The 22,385-nt window shown below is 40.0% G+C and overlaps 2 protein-coding genes across 2 annotated transcripts in view; both read left to right on the top strand.

The window, feature by feature from the left end:
* The first annotated feature begins 1,681 nt into the window (after window positions 1-1,681).
* Window positions 1,682-6,369, top strand: LOC128544890 (neuronal acetylcholine receptor subunit alpha-9-II). Its single transcript, XM_053515199.1, has 6 exons — window positions 1,682-1,742; window positions 2,107-2,252; window positions 3,637-3,791; window positions 4,880-5,060; window positions 5,394-5,745; window positions 5,840-6,369. The coding sequence occupies exons 1-6, from the start codon at window positions 1,682-1,684 to the stop codon at window positions 6,367-6,369; spliced, it is 1,425 nt and encodes a 474-aa protein (XP_053371174.1).
* Window positions 6,370-11,478: 5,109 nt separating this feature from the next.
* The window catches only part of LOC128544820 (putative methyltransferase NSUN7), a 47,436-nt gene continuing 36,529 nt past the window's right edge, over window positions 11,479-22,385 (top strand). Inside the window, exons 1-2 of the mRNA XM_053515106.1 lie at window positions 11,479-11,795; window positions 14,553-14,900. Of these exons, the coding sequence (XP_053371081.1) occupies window positions 14,570-14,900 (331 nt within the window). The 5' untranslated portion in view covers window positions 11,479-11,795; window positions 14,553-14,569. The remainder of the gene's footprint in view (window positions 11,796-14,552; window positions 14,901-22,385) is intronic.

Genomic DNA, 22,385 nt, shown 5'->3' with positions numbered 1-22,385 from the left:
AGCTAAATTACTTTAGGAATATATTTTTTAACGTTACCTGACTAAGTTATTTTATAAATATTTTTCAGTGCTAGCTAGTGGCACATCCAGTTACTAGGTTTAGCAGCAATTATACAAATGTTTGCAGATCCAGCCATTTCTATACAGGGTGTATCTCTTAGTGTCTTGGGCATGAAGTAGTTACATTTGGGTTCAGTGAGGTGTGTATAAGTGGTGGCAGATGGTTTTCTGAATACGTGCTGAGACTGTGCGCGTGTGCCAGGGTTCTATAAATTGCGTTATAAAGCTCTTAGTGGGGTGTGTGTGTGTTTTTAAAGAGGGAAGCTTTAGGTAATAATTACTTCTAGTATATTCTTAAGTAGTATATATATATTTTTTTTTTTACTGTTTGGTATGATTTAACAGTTGTTAATTGTATTATGCACATACACATTCACACCTGAGGGGGAGGAAATGAGAGAACCCTGAATAAAGTCAGAGAGAGAGAGAGAGAGAGAGCATGCACAGTAGATCCAGACAGACTGTCCAGACTATAATCCGAGTTGCATGATGGCAAAACTCCCCACTGCGCCACTCTGCTGCCCCTCTGAATTCTCTTTATTAAGTGTGTGAGCGTGTGAGGTAGAACTATATATTACCTAAAATGAAAATCAGTAGCTTCTGTACACTGATGCACTACAGTAGAGCACTGGATCTCTGAAAAAGTTGTAAAATAAAATACATGGACAAAGCAATGAATACTAAAAATAAACTGGTAGTTTAATGATTGGATAAACAAATGGACATCAGGTTAGCTCCTTATCTCTGTCTCCATCACCGTGTTGTCTCCATTGACTGTCTACTGCTGATTGACAGCTGAATGGCGGCACGGCTGGAGTGCACCCGCATCTGGTTTCGGTGTGATGCGATATCGTCTTGCGTCCAAGCACAAGCGACTGGTGAGGTCTCTTTCTGACAATCAAAACATTAGGCTGCAACCCAAACCTGCACTAACTTCCAAAAGAAGTGCACTACAAAGGATGTATGTTACGTTCTAAATTGTAATAGTATACTCACTCACTCTCATCTTCTATACCGCTTTATTCTGTATTCCCGAGACAGGGTGCCAATCCATCGCAGGGCACACACACTCTCTCTCATTCACACACTATGGGCAATTTGGGAAGGCCAGTTAGCCTAACCTGCATATCTTTGGACTGTGGGAGGAAACCGGAGTACCCGGAGGAAACCCACCAAGCATGGGGAGAACATGCACTCCATGCACACAGAGACGGGAATCGAGCCCGAACTGTAATAGTATGTAAGTTAAATCGCAAAAGTGTAGTATATATTTAGCAGTGTGTCATTTGTGGCTTCTTATAGAAGTGCACTAGAAAAATAGGTATGTAAATTATAGTGCACGGTATGTCTTCCTGGGAGCTAATTGATATTCTACTTCCATGCCTCTATATTCCTTATTTATTTCGGTTCTGAGCCATGTCATGTCATGTGGAGCCAAAATATCAGGAACATTTGACCTAGACGTAGCACTTATATGTTGAGCAGTCATTTGGGACACAGCCATTACATCAACAACAGAGTAAAAGGAAACCACCCGGTGCACTGTTTCATGATCTGACTAGCAGCATGCTGGCTTGTGTACAGCGCTGCTTTGATCCATTTCTTCCCTACATATGCTTCCATGAGCTGGATCATGAGCTTCGGTGTTGCAGCCGTGTGCTTTGTGCGACTGTTGACAGAGGGTAAGCGTGTCGTGTTTTCTTCTCTCATCCTTCCATTCTGTTGTGAGTTGACTATACAGTATGTTCTGGTTCATAGCAGTGGGGGCAAATACTTATGCAATTTATATTTTTAATTCAGCAAGCTATGTTGATTTTTCACCCGTACACATCAATATAATGACTGGTTCAGTGTAGGTTTGTGAGATTATCCCATTTACTACTGTAAGTAGATTACAATTCCAGGTTGTAACATACACCTCCAAGGGGAGGGTAAATACTTATGCAAGCCGCTGTATGACAACATCAAGATGAGAGAGTGTGGAGTAAGCGTGTAAATGACGGTGTGTGAGTTTGCATTAAAAAAAAATGTTTTTTTGGTTTCCAGTGGCTCACGCCGCCCAGGGTCACTTTGCGCATCAACTGTTAAATGACCTCATGGAGAATTACTCAAACGCTCTACGGCCCGTGGAAGACACAGACAAAACACTCAATGTCACACTGCAGGTCACACTGTCTCAGATTAAAGACATGGTGAGTACACACAGATTCCTATGTTGCTGTATTTTTGGGGACCAGATGCTTGTGTAATATTATGTCCTTAAGTTTAATACATGTGAAATGATCATGGACACCCTTATTATGTCCTCACTATACATACATGCATGATATAATGATACTTCCTATAACATGTCCCCCATTACAGTACATGTCCTGCTTGACCTGGTCCTCACAACATCTTTTATGGTACACATCCTATAGTGAAACCTTATTATACAGCATGTTTGACTCAACCCCCATGACCCGTCCCCATAACCCTGTCCTCAAATGCAAGGTTCTTACAACACCGTCCTTTTGATGCAAACTTTATGCTCTTTATGGTCTTAATGACACAGTCCCCACAATCATATTGTCTATGACATGTTCTCCAAGATATAGTCCTGATTCCATGGTCTTGAAGACATACAGTGCTGTTGGTCTCATGGTGTGCTCATGTCTCCACAACCTGGTCCTTATGATCTAGTTTAGATAGCATGACTTCTATTACATAAATCTCATGCCACTGTCCCCATCACATGCTTTAGACCAAGTGGTCTCTCGCAAATGTCTTTAGGAAACAATAAAGCGAAAATACACACGCGCAGGCATTTCTTGCATGCCCTGCTGTGCTGCTTATGAAATGAAGACACACTCTTAGATAATATTCAGGTATAAACATGCATATAATTATTTACATTATAATAATTAAACGATGATAATAATTAAGCACATTAGAATCAGATAAACCCTAAAATGAATACTTACTCTAACTCATTGTCTATACCGCTTTACCCTGTATACAGGGTCACAGGGGGGCTGGAGCCTATATCAGGAGGGGTACACCCTGGATAGGGCACACACACACACTCATTCACACACAACAGGCAATTTGGGACCGCCAGTTAGTCTAATCTGTATGTCTTTGGACTGTGGGAGGAAACCGGAGTACCAGGGGAAACCCAACAAGCACAGGGAGAACATGCAAACTCCATGCACACAGACCCTGGAGGTGCAAGGTGACAGTCCTAACCACTTAGCCATCCAGTGAAAATGTCGTACTATAAAGTGAAGAATGGCCCGAGATCATAGACTAAGAACAGTAGAATAGTTTTTGTTGAAAAAAACTAAAAGAATTTGCTAAAGTTTGTGTCGATGTAGTTTAACAACGGCACCATTGAATAACCTGATACTAAGGGAGTATGTTTCTCCTTTTACACAGTGTGTGAGAAACAGACAGTCTGCAGTTACATCAGTGTTAATCTTGATCTCTAACTAACCAGGTGTTTCACTAGTCTGCTAATCTCACTATTACAAGGTCAACTCAAGATTTACGCCCAGAATTGTGTTTGTGTGTGTGTGTGTGTGTGTGTGTGTGTAGGACGAACGTAACCAAGTCCTTATAGCGTACCTGTGGATAAGGCAGACTTGGTATGATGCCTACCTGAAGTGGGATAAAGATGAGTATGATGGCCTTGAGGTCATCCGCATCCCCAGCAGCCTGGTGTGGAGACCCGATGTAGTGCTTTACAACAAGTAAAGACATTCAACGCACACATTGGCAGATCAGACCAAGATATTTTACACACATTCAGAAACTGAATACTCCACTATACCACTATACCACTGTCACTTACATGTCTCTGCTACACTATACTACACTACACTACACTATGCAATCATGTGCTGTGTTGCACTAAAATACAGCGTATTACATTATTTTATGCTATACTACATAATACACAATCAGTCATAACATTAATCAGTTGATGGGAACAACGCTGATCACCGACACTATACATTAGCAATCTGGTGGGCAGTGGTGGCTCAGTCGGTTAAGGCTGTGGGTTACTGGGTTACTGATCGGAAGGTCGGGGGTTCGAACCGCAGCATCACCAAGTTGCCACTGTTGAGCCCTTGAACAAGGCCCTTAACCCTATATGCTCCAGGGGTGCTGTAAGCTGGCTGACCCTGCGCTCTGACCCCAGTTTCCTGATTGGGAAATGCGAAGAAAACAGTACAAATAATTGAATATTCTATTCTATTCTGGTGACAGGATCACAGGCACCCAAGGCTCACACATGGCTGTGGCCTAAGGCAATTCTGCCCGATCTGATCCCACAGGAAAGCCAATACATCATAAATCACCAAAAAATTCAAGGCTGGCCACAAAAGAAAGGTATCAGAGCACTCCATCCCCACCCCACCACTGTCACCTGAGCCAAAAGTTGCTGACTCTTTAGCCTCCAAACTTACTAGATCCCAATCTGATCAAGCATCCATGAAATGTGCCGATCAAGTCGAATCCATGGAGGCCTCACTACAGTACGCACCCCATAGCACATGAAGGATCCACTGTTATCATCCTGCACAGCACAACCCAGAGGTCTTGTGGAGTCATGCCCCAAGGGGCCAGAGGCACAAGGGGAACCCAAAACCGAGGCAGTTTTAATGTTAATGGTTTTAATTTTATGGCGGATCAGTGTATATTATTCTATACTGTAATGAACAGATACAGTCACTTATTTATGATACTGTTTTACATTAAAAATTTGCTTTGTAATAAATATCAGCTCTACAATGTATGCTGTAATAACTGTGTGTGTGTCTTTGTGTGTGTGTAGAGCTGATGAAGATTTGCCTAGCCCAGTGGACACAAATGTTGTGCTGAGGTACACTGGTGAGATCACATGGGATGCTCCAGCCATCACCAAAAGCTCATGTGTGGTGGACGTGTCCTACTTCCCTTTCGACAGCCAGCAGTGTAATCTCACCTTTGGTTCATGGACTTATAATGGCAATCAGGTACACACATGCACACACACATAGACATTCAGTAAACCCATGGTGATGTGAGTCATTTCAACCAAATTATTGATTAGTTGATATGGAGACGATATTTAATTTCAAGAGTAATGGTCAGGTGGCCTTTTAAGAGTATAAGAGTGCTTATATTTTTTATACATGCACAGGGACATTTTAGTGTTTGATCCCACTTCGTAGTTCGAAACGGTTAATACGGTATTGTTAGAGACATCATCAGTAGGCATGAAAGACTTACTCATGCAAGATTGCTTAAATGAAAGTTAATGGAAGTAGATGGAACTTGGAACAATAACCTAAGGAATTTTGCCCCAGGTGGACATCACCATGGCCATGGATAGTGGAGACCTCTCAGACCTGGTGGAGAATGTGGAATGGGAGTGTGATGGTATGCCTGCCACCAAGAACGTGATCATGTACGGCTGCTGCTCAGACCCGTACCCAGACATCACATACACACTATTGCTACGCAGACGCTCCTCCTTCTACATCTTCAACCTGCTGCTGCCCTGCTTTCTCATTTCCTTCCTTGCACCACTTGGCTTCTTTTTACCTGCCGACTCAGGTGAGAAGGTCTCGCTAGGCGTCACCGTGCTGTTGGCACTCACTGTGTTCCAGCTAGTGGTGGCTGAGAGCATGCCACATACTGAGAGCGTCCCGCTCATAGGTGATTCTCCATACACACCATCCTGACACAAAATTTGTGATTTATTTTTATTATAAATAAAAAGTACATTAACTTATTAATACTCTTGACTCAGGTAAATACTACATTGCGACAATGACGATGATCACGGCCTCCACCTCTCTCACCATCTTCATCATGAACATCCACTTCTGTGGTGCTGAAGCCAAACCAGTCCCTCGCTGGGCCAAAGTGTTTATCATCGGCTACATGAGCAGGATCTTCTTTGTCTACGAAGTTGGAGAGAGCTGCACCTCACCACTAGCACGGGACAAAGATGCAAACTACCAGAAACAGATCCGTCAACAGAAACCGACCAGGCAGAAGCCAGATCCAACCAGGAACCCTTCAGATTTGCCACCTCCTTCAAATTTGACCTTGGACCCCTGTCTGTTTTGTGGGCCACAGAGTGGTGGGTTCGGGGATGACCCGAAGCTCGTCAAGAACGTCGAGTACATTGCAAACTGCTTCCGGGAGCAGAAACTGACGTCCCTGAAAGTGGCTGAGTGGAAGAAGGTGGCCAAGGTGATGGACAGGTTCTTCATGTGGATCTTCTTTGCCATGGTCTTCCTCATGAGCATCCTCATCATTGGCAAATCGTCATGACCACATAGAGCTAGGTTTACCCAAAATAATGCTTGCTTGAGTGTTTGTACATGCACACACAGACTCTTATACATACCTAACTGTGAGCGGTGTGTCAGATAGCGAGTCTGAAACTTGATGCCATGTGAGTTCTCCTGTTCCTCTCTTGTTCCTGTGGTAGTTATTTGTGCCTTGAGATCAAAATACTGCATAGTTAATGATGGGCCAGAGAATAATAGCTCTAGCAAAGAATGATGGTGCATTCCAGAACACTGTGGTGAACATTATTGGTGTTGCATAGAATCCTGATGACTGGCTGAGAGTTTCACTTTGGGTCCAGAACTCTATTAACATCATAGCTGCTGTCTGCTCTCACGACACAAAGCTCCGCTCCGTCTAAATGTTTACGACTGCAATTACGCAAGCCCTTTGCTCATAAAAATGCTCATAATTGATGATGCTCATAACTGATGATTAGCTTAAAGAAGAATAGAGTTCCAGAACTCCACAATACACAAGATTAATTGTTCCCAAAAATAGTCTACCTTCGGAACACTTTGTGAACAAAGGGCTGAATGGTCTAGGATAGAATGGGCTTAAATGGTTAGGGGTTGAAGATCTCCAGAAGGTTGATGGTTGGCTGAGAGTTTTAGGACAGACCAGTTCCAAAGTTCCAAAATAGAATGTTGATGATCAGCTAAGATGATTGGAGAGTTGTCAAATTGATTGCACATGATTGGCTTACAGTTACAGAATAAAATGTCTACAGTAGGAGTTTCAGAATGACACAAAACAGGTTTGGTTGAAAATTCCGTTATGTATGTAAGATCAGATTAGACTTCCAGATTGGAATGCACAATGATTGGCTGGAAGTTCTAGAGTAAAATACTGGTTAATAACTGGTTACGTGTTCCAGAATAGAATATCTGTAATATCAAGAATAGTATGTTCATGTGTTTAGGTAAGAGTTTCAAAATAGCTTGTTCATGATTGTGCATGAACAGAATGCACTTGATTGTTTAAGATTCCTGAACAAGGTTGATATTTAGTAAAATTTCAAAAGCTAATTGGATTGCAAACTCTGGAATGATGAGTTTCTTAAAAACCAGAACCTGACTGATGACTGGTTTAAATGTCAGATGGATGGTCGAGTGTTTCAGAAAAGCTTGTGCACTAAGAGCTTGAGAATTCAGGGAAGCATAAAAGTTCTGGAACTGCAGCATCCACATGACTTCTTGGCTTGTCTTCATTATGTTTAGCAGCGGTTGGCATCCGCGATGTTGCATTACCACCATTACCTTTATTACTACCATCTTCTGGTCTTGATCTCCCTCATCTTTAGTTTAAATCATCTTTTACCCATGAAATACTTTCTTACGTGCCCTCCGTGCCTTTCCTGTTATTGATTCTCTTTTTTTTAACAGCACATCTGATATGTATGATTTTATTCTCATACACTAAATGGTGGGAACAAATTGTATTATGCTTTTGCCTCCACTAGAGGGCAGCATCATCTTGTACTGGTTATGTCAGTCTCTGTGACATACAGTATACAGTGAACAGATGAAGTATCATGGAGAGAATGTAACCAAGAACAGAGACAAGTGTGTGTCCTGGTGAAGCTTTTACATCTATGTGAAATGTCACCATTTTAGTTTTTTGTTAAAAAAACAACAACAAACAAATAAAAGTAAAATAAAAATGATATTTGACAGTGGACCTGATGTGTAAAGCATTTTATCACATACGTACGTAGAGTGTGTTTAAGCAAGAGTAGGGATTAGGGAATACAGCTGTTCTTTTAAGAACCTGTAACCCGTTTCGCAGCGTGTGGCAGAACGGCGGATTGAAGCTACACACTCTCCAGGCTTCAGTGTTCGAGATTGTCGAATCAGCAGCACAGGATGAAAAGCCGTCTCTAACTGAGCATCTCTCACGACACAAAGCTCCGCTCCGTCTAAATGCTTACGACTGCAATTACGCAAGCCCTTTGCTCAATCAGACTAGATTTACTTCCAAATGGCCAATGAATCCTGTCATTATACGATGCCAGGCCCACATCTGGAGCACGCTGATAGGAGATGCACCTTGACTGACCATCTTTATGAGCGAGAAAGAGACAGAGACAGGGAATAGTTTATGATGAGCCGCACCTTTCCTCCTGCCATTAGACCCTGGCTGCCAGCAGAAGAGGTTCTTTGAACCAGAAATGGTTTAGATTTATTATTACTGCTAGTTCGAGCATTTTCATTTAGATTTGCTGACGTCGTTTTGAGTAACAGGACCTTAATTTTAGAACGCTTTAAATTTTTAATCCCACAACTAAACACCATTATACACACACATTGTACAAGTACAGTGCAAGCTTTTTCATATATACAGTACTAACACCTTGGGTCAGAGGATGAATTGTGTAACTGCGTGTCTGTAATGAGATGCAATATCACAAAGGGCTTTTGTATAATTTTACACGCATAAATTAGATGCTTAACCATTAAGCTGCCAATTTAGTCTTTTTTTTTTTTTTTTTTTTTACTAATGGATGGAATATTAAGGTTGCAACTAACTGCAGTCCTGCTGTTAATCATAATATTGCTCTTAACAGTAAAACCGAAATGAAATCCAATGCTGATTTGTAAATACAAAGTAAATCCACGTTCACATGGGACTCAAGTAAACAGTTTAGTCTATTGTTAAAGAAAATATGGAAATGAATTGAACCTCCAGAGTAGTTTGTGTTAAATCAAATGGGGTGTGTGTGTGTGTGTGTGTGCTCATTTTACTGGGGAAAGGCAAAATAAGAAAAAAAAATTGTCCTGAGACTTTTTACCGTTTTATTTTCTACATTCTAGAACAATACAGATTTTCTTTTTTCAAAATGATAAAATAACATATATGGCATTAGGTAATTATGTATCAACAACAACAACAGTCAGTTATTATTTTAAGACACAAAGGTCAGCCTTCCTGGAATAATTCTTGCAAGAACAGTATTGTCAAGTGCATTTTGTAAAACTGGTTCTCATGCAGACCTTCTCAGGAAAGCAAGACCAAAACTCTGTACGTTTTTAGTCCAAAGACATGCAGAATAGACTAATTGGCATTCCTGAATAACACCTTTTGTGGGCGGGTGTTTGTGTTTGTGTGTGTGTGTGTGTGTCCTGCAATGGATTGGCAGGGTGTGCCTTGCCTTGTGCCCAAAGTCTCCTGGGATAGGCCTCAGGCCCCCCGATGCCCCTTTACATATAGGTTAAGAAGATGAATGAATAAATAATACTAGTAATAATAACACAATAAAAAATTACATCAAGTTTTACAGAGACTTTTCCACTGAGTGATACATTCTTCTTTGTCTTTCGGCTATACCCTTTCAGGTGTCGCCACAGCGAATCATCTGCCCTTGTCTAACCCTATCCTCTGTATTCTCTTCTATCAAACCAACTAACTTCATGTCCTCTCTCACTGCATCCATAAATATTATCTTTGGTCTTCCTCTAGACCTCCTGCCTGGCAGTTCCAACCTCAGCATCCTTCTACTGATAAATTCACCATCTCTCCTCTGAACATGTCCAAACCACCTCAATCTGGCCTCTCTGACTTTATCTCCAAAACATCTAACATTCATCCATCCTCTGATGAACTCATTCTTAATCCTATCCATCCTTGTCAATCCCAAAGAGAACCTCAACATCTTCATTGCTGCTACCTCTAGCTCTTTTCTTCAGTGTCACTGTCTCTAAGCCGTAAAGCATCGCTGGTCTCACCACTGTCTTGAACACCCTTCCATTCACTCTCGCTGATACTTTTTTGTCACACAACACACCTGACACTTTTTTCCACCCATTCCAACCTGTCTGTACAGGCCTCTTCACCTCCTTTCCACACTCTCCATTGCTCTGGACCGTTGACCCTAAGTACTTAAAGTCCTGCACCTTCATTACCTCTGCTCCCTGTAGCCTTACCATTCCACTTAGTTTCCTCTCATTCACACACATGTATTCCGTCTAACTACGGCTAACCTTCATTTCTCTTCTTTCCAGAGCGTACTTCCACCTCTCTAGATTTTCCTCCACCTGTTTCCTGCCTTCTCTACAAAGCACAATGTCATCTGCAAGCACTATTGTCCATGGAAACTCCTGTCTAACCACGTCTCTCATTCTGTCCATCACAATAGCAAACAAGAACGGGCTCAGAGCCGATCCTTGATGCAGACCCACCTCCACCTTGAACTCTTCTGTCCAGGGGCGTAGATTTAGGGTGGACAGAGGGGATGTGTCCTCACCAATATCCTCCGACCATTAAAATGTCCCCACCAATAATTTAATCCACTTAAAAAAATCGTGCTGTCAACATTAACTCCAGACTTCCTCACAACATTAAATACTTTGATTTGTTTTGCCCTGAGATTTCACATAAAAACAAATTTACATATCTTTTCTGATATAAATATTGTTTGTTGGGTTTTGCTTGTTTGGTTACATTAATTAATTGTTGATTTATCATTTTTTTTTCGGGGTTGTTTGTTACACTATTGTATTTTTGTATTTCTGTAGCAAAAAATAAATAGATAATAATTAAATACATTTAAAAATATACATAAAATAGTTAAATTTTTAGTAATTTTCTTTAAAATAAACAAATGAGGCCTCCAATTATTAATGTACATATACTTTCTAGTGTAATTTTTAAGTTTGGTATTATTTGTTTGTTTGTTTATATAATACTTTATCCATGTGTTTTCTTTTAATTTATTTATTATGGTATTATATAGAACTATTTATGTAATATTTATTTATTTATTAAATACCCAAACAAACAAATGCAAACACATATTTTTCAAAAGTAGTCTTTATTTTTTACATTTTCATAGTTACAACATGGCTTTGCTCACTCACTGACTTCAGCAAATAAGTTCCCCAATAAATACATAAAAAAATGTAAACTAAAAACCAAATCCGTAAAACCTTTGTTGCATAATCTTACAATCCGTTACAATCATAACGACTTATCTAATTTGCATGAAGTTACTATGGTAATAAGACCCCGCCCCCGTGTCTTACGGTCCTGCGGACACACACGCCCCTTTGCATAGCGTTGCCATGGTAATCAGAGCTTCCCGTTCCAGCGCGTTTATTCCGGCTTTAGGAATTTATTAGCGAGTTAGCAGAGTTCTAACAAACAATTTACACAACAAAGAAAGCCAAAGAACATATTTTAAGTTTTTTTTTTTTAATATCGCGCGGAAGAAGAAAAAGTCAGGCAGAGATTTAAACAAAACAAAATGTCGAGACACGTCCAGTGACGCCGATATCAACCAACTGACAGCGAATTCGCGTGAACGTTACCGTTTTAAATATTAAATATTAATCTATGTAGTGGAGTATGTGAGCGCGCACATCTACACGAAAGATTCACACCTTCTCGGAAAGATTTCTTCTGAAAGTTTGGTGAGTATATACACACACACACACACACACATTGTACAACTCTGCCGCTGAAACGGAAAGAATTTGCACTTGACTCGGGTGTCATGAATTTGACTCAGGTAAAAATACCAACAGTATGGCTTAGTTACTGAGTTCATGTGTAACGTGACGTCATAAATCATACATGAGATATTTAATAATAAGTCACTACACTGATTTTGAGATTGGTAATTGGATGCAAAACAATAACAATAAATACATAAATAAAATATCAGTCATTTGAGCTGACATCTGTGCTGCTGTTGGTCACGTGAGCTCCATGATTATTCCTTGTTCACTATTGTTGTGTCACACTTGTATCACCCTTACTCTTAGTCTTCCTTGGCTTTTACTTTATTAACAACATTTGCATTAAAACCAGCATTAAAACCCGTCATTGACTGGAAAAAGGTTTGTGGAAATATTTAAACGGTTAAAGCTAAAAATAAGCTGATCAGCTTTAATATAATCAGTGATATTTTTTATTCTTGTCTTGTAAAAAAAACGCCTCCAGCGCGTTAGAATTCACTTATACCACTTCAGCGCTGTTATTTCACCAGTAAAAATATGAACTGATCCCAGTACAAAATATTTATTTGAACTTTTCTAATTAATATCTATTGGTGCAGGTGTTTGTTTACATTAAGGAAGTATCTTATTAGTAGCTTATTGTAAAGTAGATTATAAAATCTGGCGCATAACTGTTCATAACATCGCTTTTACTCAACATTTTTATTTTACTTATGGTGCAGGTTAAACTTCAGGCAGATACCAAAGTACTGCAAAGGTTTTATTAAATTGTGTCCAGACAGCTTTGCATGATGCTGTGATAATTTAGCACATAACTGTTCATAACATCGCCTTTACTTAACATTTGATTTAAGAGCATAACACTGCGCTCTTCCGCCAGGTATTTTACATGCCCTCACCGCGGACTGCTGCTGATATGTTTGCTTTAATGACTCCTTTTATCTCATAGTGGCGCTTCACATTTTTGCTCATCAGAATCTGGTTCTAAACTTACTGCAGGAGGACTAAAAAAATATTAAAATCTGTCTATTCATTTTTGAAGGTTCAGTTTTCATAGTCTACTTGCCTTTTTTGGAGTAAGCCATGCTGTGTCACATTTTCATTAAAAAAAAAAACACTAGATGATGTGAAGTAATCTGGCACATACAGTAACTGCTCATAACTTCACTTCTACTCAACACTTTAATTAGAGCCCAAGCACTATGAAATCAGCCCTATGTAGTTATAGTGTGTGAGAGTCCGCTTGTTTTTCTAAGGATTTTTTTTTTCCAACATCATTTTTGGGGTTTCCTCCCAAAGTTTGAAGATATGCAGGTTAGGCTAATTGGCGTTCCCAAATTGCCTGTAGTGTGTGAATGGGTGTGTGAGTGTGTGTGCCCTGCGATGGGTTGGCACCCTGTCCAGGGTGTACCATGCCTCGTGCAATAATCCTCCTGGGATAGGCTCCAGGTCCCCGCGACCCTAAATACTGGATAAAGCGGTATAGAAGATGAGAGAGTGAGTGAGTGATCATTTTGGGGGGGTCTTAACATGGTCAAAAAGTTATGAAAATTGGCAAATACTGTGGGTTTGAATCTGCTGCCATTAGGATGCCTGAAAGTTTGGACCCTGAACCACGCCCACACCAGATTTTGCTGCATAGCTCATACACACCTGCATGTATGTACATGTAACACGGTACACATTTAGAGCTCATTGAACTGAACAACTCTACTCAACAGTAAGTCCTTGAGTTATTTCATGAATATTTAATGAATTTTGATGTACTCCTTCTAGGGGATTTATGTAGTTGCCACATCAAACCAAGCCTATGTGATTTCAATACATTGAGAATGCAAAATTGTGGAGGGATTTTTGATATCTTAAACAGGTCAGCTGTGATTAAGTAGTTCAAAACTTTCTGTGTGACATTATAGTGAGTGACATCATTGAGTGATGCTTTTTTTCCAGCATCTGGGTCTTTTTGGAGGTCTAAACGTAATTCCCCATTTTTCTAAAATTTTGTCATAATAGTTTTTGTCAAAAGTTTTTCTGAGACTGATTTATGATCCTCCAATGTATGAAATCTAAAGATATTATTGAAATAGCGAGTTCTAACTAATTTAAAGACAAAACCTTTATTTACTTACACAAAAAAATAACAGCTTTAAATGACTTATGTGAAATGCACTGCCTGGCCCCCCAAAAAAAATCGCCATTTCAGAATGTACTAAATGACCAGGTATCACAGTTTTTTTTCTCTGATGGCATGGCCATATTCCAGGACTCTAATTTTGGAAGAGTGGTTCTGGGAGCGTAAGGAATTTTTACACTTTTTTTTTTTTTATTTCTTTGCTGTAATCCAAGCTAAACGTGTCTGAATGAAATCTTCGCATGTGCAACTTTGTCCAGGCAGTGTATAAACCAAGCAAAGCAACCTAGACTTAATTTAGTATACTTTTGTCTGGTGGTTACATTACGCTGGATGGTATTAAATGAAAAAAAATTTAATTGGCCTGTCATTGTGGCATGGTTAAGTTTTTTTGCTGTTTACCTGCTAGGATTCTCTTGATAGAAGAGTTGACTGATTTTTGTTTAATAAACTTTATTAACACTTTTAAGCGCTAGTGCATCACCAGCTCATGTGCGTGTACTTAATCCTATTTCCTTAATCCTATAATCCTATATACTGTAATTTGTGTTTGGTGTCTTTCTCCGCCTGATCCAAAGAGGACAACCGTGCCAGAATGGTGAAGCAAGCTGCTCCTCGTCGCGCTTTGTCTCACTCCTTCAAACATTCACCCCGAACAGAACTCTCATCACCGTTAACGCCGTGGAACTCCCCATCACCTCCGGACCTGGGTCATGACCCCTGCTCCCTTCTAGAGTGGAATCCGAACAGCATTCCCGACCATGTCTACCTTGACGCTGCTGCCATTTTCCAAAACGCTCAACAGGACAAATCTGCCGCTCACCGAATCATCAGCTACGGAAAGAAGTCGAAGGTTACACTGTTGAAGGTCAAGGATGAGGTTTGGCAGCGAACAGCCTACGAGCTGGCCTTCAGCACGCTCAAATGTAAGTGTATATTAATGCATCTCATTTGCTTGTCCAATCAGTTTTTGTTGTCTTATTACTACTACTACTAATAATAATAATCCTAACACTATATTTATTTGAACTGGATGTACAGTATTGGTGGTCTCTCTCGCTCTTGCTGCATCTATCTCTTGTATGCACTTTCACCAAATTGGTCTTTGTTAACATAATTTCTCCGTTATTTATATTTCCATATAAAGTAGCCGAAGGTAATTGGTTACCAAGGATTACCCTCTGCAGTCTTGAACAAAACTCATGTTGTTTCTCAAGTGCAGTAAAAACACAGCACAGGGAAAAGTGCAGCAAGATTGGTTGGTCCAGGGAACAAGTTAACTTTGATATATATTCGATTTATTTCACATGGATAAGCGGCCATGCAGTTCAAAGCAAATCATATGAATGTGTGGTTTTGCCATTTGACGTGTCTGTAGCACCTACAGTGTGCACAAGGTCTGTCAAAAAGTGTCTTGCCTCATTAGAGGTTTGGATTATGCCTAGATTATCTGGCAGTCTCACTTTCTCCAATGAAGGCAAAGAGACACGTGGCATCCATACTGCCACTGCACATGTTCTCACGCTGCTAAGTTTCATGGCATCAGTGATCAGAAGCCGTCATCATGGTCTGCTTCTAAAGCAGGTATTTCATCAACAGATAAAATGGAGTGGGGGATATTTAAAGTTTGTCTGTCCATCCATCCATCCATCCATCCATCCATCCATCCATTCATTACATCATGTTATTTCTGCACTATATTAACCATAGCTGAGCAAGCCCTTGATTTGTGAAAAGAGCCACACCTACTCTTTTCCTTACTGGAAAACCAATATGGATAAAGTGATCCTTACTATAACACACACTCGGCATAAATTATCTGAATCTGCTGACTGGTTTGTTGGCCCTCACATGTTTGCACATGCGTTACGGGAACGTAACATGCTTTCCGTTTAAATAAAGGACTGATGTCTCATGTAGAGGAAGTATTTCACTCCCACTGAGGGCTTTGACTGTTAATCAACAGTATTCAAAATGTTGTAATTTTTTGGAGAAACTTTAGAGGTTTGTGTTTTTTTCACTTTTTATCTGAAGTATGGAAGAACACACATGCCATAGGGTGGACGATATGACAATAATAATACAGCTTGTACGCATATAGTTTCTGGTGTAATATGGAAAATAAGTCAGTTTTGGTTGGTAGTTTTTGTAAAGGTGATAATTTTCCTAAAGCAGCATGCCTTCCATCTGTTTTACCTCCAGTTCACCAGCACTTAAACTTCTGTCTGGTTCACAGATGGCACAGAAGGTGCATTTATAGTATGTCGGTATAGGGGCCTGTTCCTGGTGTGTTTGGTAAGTCAGCTCTCGTAAAAATACCCTTTTAGGAACCTTTTCCACCGGATTGTAAAATCCGTCTCCTTGGTTATGGCAGCTACGAGTTGTCACTACCAGAGACTGAGTGCATTCCACAAGGGGCGTGCTTATGTCCTGAGCCTGATTCGATGAGAATTTTAGTGGCAGATGTTTATGTGTTAGCTGCTTGGGCTTCAGCTTGGGCTGTGTGTGTGTGTGTGTGTGTCCTGGACAGATTGCACTCAAGGTGTCAACGGCAGAGTGAAACGAGTTTTGATAGGTTGATTGAGGAGAGAAGTAGGAAAAGGCTGGCGTGCCCAGGAGGAATCCCATTACCCACAATGCGGCAAATCAATTTAGCCAATGATCTGCTGTCTGGGCAGCCCAAGGCGAGTGGGAGCTCGAGAATAGTGGAGGAGTGATAAACGCACAGATAAAAGAGATTAGAAGCGGACGTGGTAGAAAAGTAGAGAGATTTTGAGATAGGAGGAGGAAATGAACGCATCCATTAGGCACACCTGGTATTAGTAGGGGCTTTACGCTAAACCCACATTTCCCAGGACTCCATATTCATTAAGCAGCATTTTACAAGTGAAGCTTTTCCGATTCATTAATGCAAGATTGCATCTTTGATGCTGGAGTGCTGACGGTTTTCATAAAGTGCTGTTTATGTAAGCGAGCAAGAATTTTACATAATACTATATGATACTCATCTCATCTACAGGCGGTGGTGGCTCAAGTGGTTGAGCTGCTGATTGTAGGGTTGGGGGTTTGAGGTCTGGGTTTGCCTCTGTTAGGTGCTTGGGCATTTCCTAAATCCTGTACAAACCAGCCACTGGTCACAAAGCCCAGTCAGGAAATGGGGGAGTTGTACCTGGTGTAAAACCTGTGCCAGATAAACTGTCCCATGTACGTAAATGACTTTGGTGGCGCATTCATGGGTGTTCCTTTACAGCCTCTCTTTCATCTTTTTGTTACAAAGTTAGAAAGCTACAGTGCCTTTTTTCATATTTTTCGCACTTCAATGATTGAGATCACCAAATTTTAATATTACATGTGTAAAAACAAAATGCAGTTTTTAAATGATGCTTCTTTCATTTATTAAGGCAAAAAAGCTGCCCAAGCCTGCCTCGCCTTCACGTGAAAAAGTAATTGCCAGTTATGGGTGGCACTACCAGTTGTTAGGCTTAGGGGGCAATTACTTTTTCACATAGGGGCAGGCAGATTTTTTCCCCTTAATAAATTAAATAATTTAAAAACTGCATTTTGTTTATCCTCGGGTTATCTTTATATTCTTAATATTATATTAAAATTTAATATAAAAATACTTTTTCAGAGTAATGCAAATACAGAGTATATTAATGTAAACCTTATAAACAGAATACTGTCTAAAATTTAGTCAGCACATGCTGCTTAATCAGAATTTCACTTACGAAACATCTCTCTTTAGTTTTTGCACATTCATGATTCACAGTCTAGTACTAATACATGTCAGATAGAGGGCAAAGGTGGGAGGGGCTTGTTGTCATGAAATGGACATTAGAAAGCTTTCAAGATTAGACTACACAGCAGATATCTTTTGCAATCTGTCAAGTTCCGTGTGTGTGTATGTGTGGATCATCAGGGACTCAGGGAGGATGATAAGGCTCCTATCGATTGTACGCTGAACACATTTAAATAAGACGACACACCTGGGAAAGGCCTAATCACCCCATCACCCCATATCTGCAACAACGCAGAACCAAGCTCTAAAATCAATATGGCCGTCAGACACACACACACACACACACACAAACACACACACACACACACACACACACACACACACACACACACACACACACACACACACACACTGGGTTTACTATTTGGTTGGGGTTCTTCCTGTTAATTAGTTATTCCTGTTGCTTATGAGTGCTATCCCTACACCCTACCTACCCCTACGCTTGATTTTACTTTGGAGAAAAAAGCAAGAACTTTCAAAATTCTGTATCGGTATAGGCATATCGTGGATCAAGGCTCGGGTAGCTCAGTGGTAAAGCATTAGACGACGGTTCAGAAGCCACTTGGTGGTTGTGTTCAAATCCCACAACCACCAAGTTGGGCCCTTGATCGAGGCTCTTAACCCTCAACTGCTTAGGTGTATAATGAGATAAAAATGTAAGTCGCTCTGGATAAGAGTAAATGTAATTTGACTGAAACAGTATTTCGTGAGTCTGGCTCGAACTAACACATGCAAAATCTTAGGCCCTAGCTCCTAATGAACCAAGTTTTGGTCCTTCAAATCTATAGGGGACACGCCCACATATTCTACTCATGAATCAAGAATGTGACAACACAGTGAACATTGACAGCTATTTTCTCCCTAAGGAACCCCTAGTATAGAGCTGGGAATTGCTACCCTAGGGTACTCGACCCATGCTTTCAGAATATGTAGGCAAAATTAGGCTGCAGTGTCCTTAACACTCCAAATGGATGACTTTCCAGAGGTAGATATTCACTTTAAAATCCTACTTTGTCAGACCACAATCTTTCACAGAGGTCTATTATGCTTTATTGCTAATCTAGGGTAAAGATTTTGGCCAAATGCAGGACTGGCCACCTTGAGGCATTAACACGGGAGTAATAGTCATCTGAAAAGTGTCCCTGGTGGGAAAAAAAAACATCCTTTTCTTTTGGCAATTTTCATGAGAGAAACACACCATGTGGGCAATTAATGAAGGTAATAAGATTTTTATTATTATTACTATTGCATGAATATCCATATCCAAATATACATTGTGCTTCTCTGTCCATCTCCTTCACTATGTAAAACTTGCTCTTTATAGCGGACGTTTTTGCCTCATTTCTGTATATACAATAAATGTACTGTATGCGCAGGTACATCCAGTCTCCTGAGGGAATAACTGAGGAATTGCATCTGGCATTGCGCTCATCTATTACTTCATGAGGGTTGTTTTTCTCTATTTGCATACATTTGTTTCGCTAATCTGTGTGCATGCCAATTGCAAGGAAATAAATGTATACACGTCCCATAATGATTCCATAACGATACTCCTAGGCAACTCTGTGCAATAAGCTAAATCTATTTTTCTCTGAAATTTAAATCTCTGCAGTTATCAGGAATCTGCGAGAAACATTTAGCAGTTTGTCGAACCCATCTGCACCATTTTCCAGCTCAAGTCAGTTAATTTCCTATAGATGTGAAGACATGAAGTTTGTTTGCATTGTAAGTCATTTTTGCCTTTAACCCCTATGTATAAACTAGTACAAATACATACTGTACATTAACATATAGAGATGAAATAATACTGTAGTATTGGTTGCAAAATAAACCTAAAAATAGGCTACCTACAAAAAAAATGGCCTGTTGGACTAGAGATTAGAAGTGTCCCTGGGGAGCAATTCCCAGCCATACAGTTTACCAGGATCCCTTGTGGTGTCAGAATTCCCTATATTTTGGCATTCGTGATTCACAGGGCTCCAGATGGCGAATGAAATGATCCTCGACGCACCTGGTTTTCGTTTTACGACTAGTTTTACTCAGACAGTTGGCAGTGGCGATCGTGACCTGAAACATAAAGTATGAAATAGTACTGATACAGTAAGTGTGTTAGCAGCGGTGTGGTCGTCCATGTTCCTGAGTGCAAGTTAGTCCTCATTTATGAGTCCTCTTATTATTCCAGTAATCAGAACAGTAAATCAGACTGTTAAACCATAGTACATTCGTGAACATTTTGCACACACTCTCGTTGTTGAACACAGCCTTGCTGTACTATCACGTTTCCCTCTGTCCTTCCGTCCCCTCTGCACAGTGAATGGATGCACTTGGATGCACACACTGGCAAGCAGTTGATGAAGTGAATGGAAAAACAACAGAAGAGATTAACTTACCATTTCCTTTGGAAGTATTTTCTGATCCGTTTTAAATTTATTAATGACTATTAATCTGCGGAATATATATTTCTTTAGTAATGACAGGATGCACCGTGTACATTAATTAAATTACTTATATTCCCAAGCTATACTGTATACATTTGAGTACTATAAGTTCTGTAAGCTATTGTTTTTTTTTTCTTTCAATATTCATTCATTCATATTCTATCGCGGGGGGCCTGGAGCCTATCCCAGAAGACTTTGCCACAAGGCAGGATACACACTGGACAGGGTACCAGGCCACACACATGCACATGTCATATAGCTTAATCTGCATGTCTTTGGAGTGTGTGAGTAGCGCCATCAAGCATGGGGAAAACAAACTTTACACACACAGACCCGAAGCACGAATCAAACCCTGAACCTGGAGGAGCGAGGGCACAATGCTAACAACTTTGCCCCGTGCTCCATCTTTCAATATATATTAACTGCTTGAAATTTCCACAGTAGCAGAAACAGGTTCCCCTGGTAATCTAAGCACCTCAGATACCTGTCGCTGCTACTGTGGAAATTTTACACACCTTGTTACTTGACTGAAAGGGTGAAACTTTGGCTTTGAAATTTTGATTTGGCTTTTAAATGTTTTCGGTTTAGGATCCAAAAGGATTTATGTTTGTATAGAGCCTTGATTCAGGTGTGTGCTACTTCCATTCATTTTAACTTTAAAAGTTAGTTTTTTTTCCCCTACAATTTTCCGTGTGAGATTTTGCTTCTGCAATAAAAATGAATTTATTAGAACGCACCTTAACCAGGGGTGCCAATAATTGTGGAGGGCACTGTATATATATATATATATATATATATATATATACTTCTAAAGAGGTGATTTAGAATTACATAGTGGCACAATGAATTGCTTAAGGATATTTACATTCATATCACTTTCAAGCATGCACGAATTTGTCACACTACACACACGTACACACACGTACACACACGTACACACAAATGCACAGATGCCATGCCACAGTGAAGGTAAGGCGTGTCAGGCATCGTAAACGTTGCGTGTATTGATCTTACGATCTTGTGATTATCATAATGTGTGTGTTTGTGACAGGGTGTCAGATTAAACTGATAGTGCTATGGAGACTCAGCAGGGTTTCAATGAGGCCTTCTCTCTCTCTCTCTCTCTCTCTCTCTCTTATTTATTCTAACTTTCAATCTTTTTTCTCACATTTCTCTTATAAACTATATAGGAGTCATCTTATAAACTATATTCAGTATAGGAGTCATCTCTAGAGCATGCTTAGTTTTCCGCACATGCACACCTCCCCTGCTTCGCTCGTTATTTACTCCCGATTTAAATGGCATGCAAATGAGCACAGGTGCCGATCGATTCGATCGGACGAACGACCTTTAAGGCTGTCCATTTGTCTCCCAGGAGCATGATAGCTTTTTTTATGTGTTTATTAGCTTATTTTTTTAAATTAATTTTCATGTCTCAGCTTTACCCGTCTGGCAGTATGTTGCATATTTATATACATGGCTGTAGTATATCACTATCCTCAACATAGGGCTATGTTGTGATATGGTCGCCATATTAAAGCACTGCCAATATTCCTGTTGAATAAAACATGATAGGGTGTGCTGCTAGGAGTGTAATCCATGGCTGTGTGGTGTGATGCAGCCCAGTGAGAAATTGACTAACTGCTACCAATCTGAAGTTGAATGATTTCCAATAACAGCACATGGCAAATAGGTTTTTTCCTCTTACACCTTTTTTTTTTGGAGATGAAAAAAAACCCGACAAAGATTGACACGTGTTACTACACAAGACATGTCCACAAAACTTCACCAGCCTCTTCTTGTTTTCTTCCCCTTGATTAAGTAATAAGACAAAAAAAACACACCTGAAACTGGAAACTCCTTTTAAAAATGTTAACTTAACTTTTAACTTTTTGAATCTTTTACCATATCAACCCACTTTATACTGCGTAAACCTGTACTTTTCTAAAATTTCCACTATGTAGTTTGATGGTTCACCAGGATATAGATATATATATTGTGCAAAATTTTGTAATGGTAAGAGATTTCTTTAAAGATGAAAATCAGAGAAAGGTATTATTGAAATAATTAACATTGATTTTAATGGCATGACCTTAGCCTGGAATTCATACCCTTCGAACTTGGTAAGTAGTGATAGTTGGACTTCTTAGAAAGTGTTAGTTTAAAAGTGAACT

This window comes from Clarias gariepinus, chromosome 16 (genome assembly GCF_024256425.1).
Source record: "Clarias gariepinus isolate MV-2021 ecotype Netherlands chromosome 16, CGAR_prim_01v2, whole genome shotgun sequence".
In the NCBI taxonomy this organism is placed as follows: domain Eukaryota; kingdom Metazoa; phylum Chordata; class Actinopteri; order Siluriformes; family Clariidae; genus Clarias; species Clarias gariepinus.
Note: the sequence above shows the minus strand (reverse complement) of the source record. Positions and strands in the feature narration are given on the sequence as shown.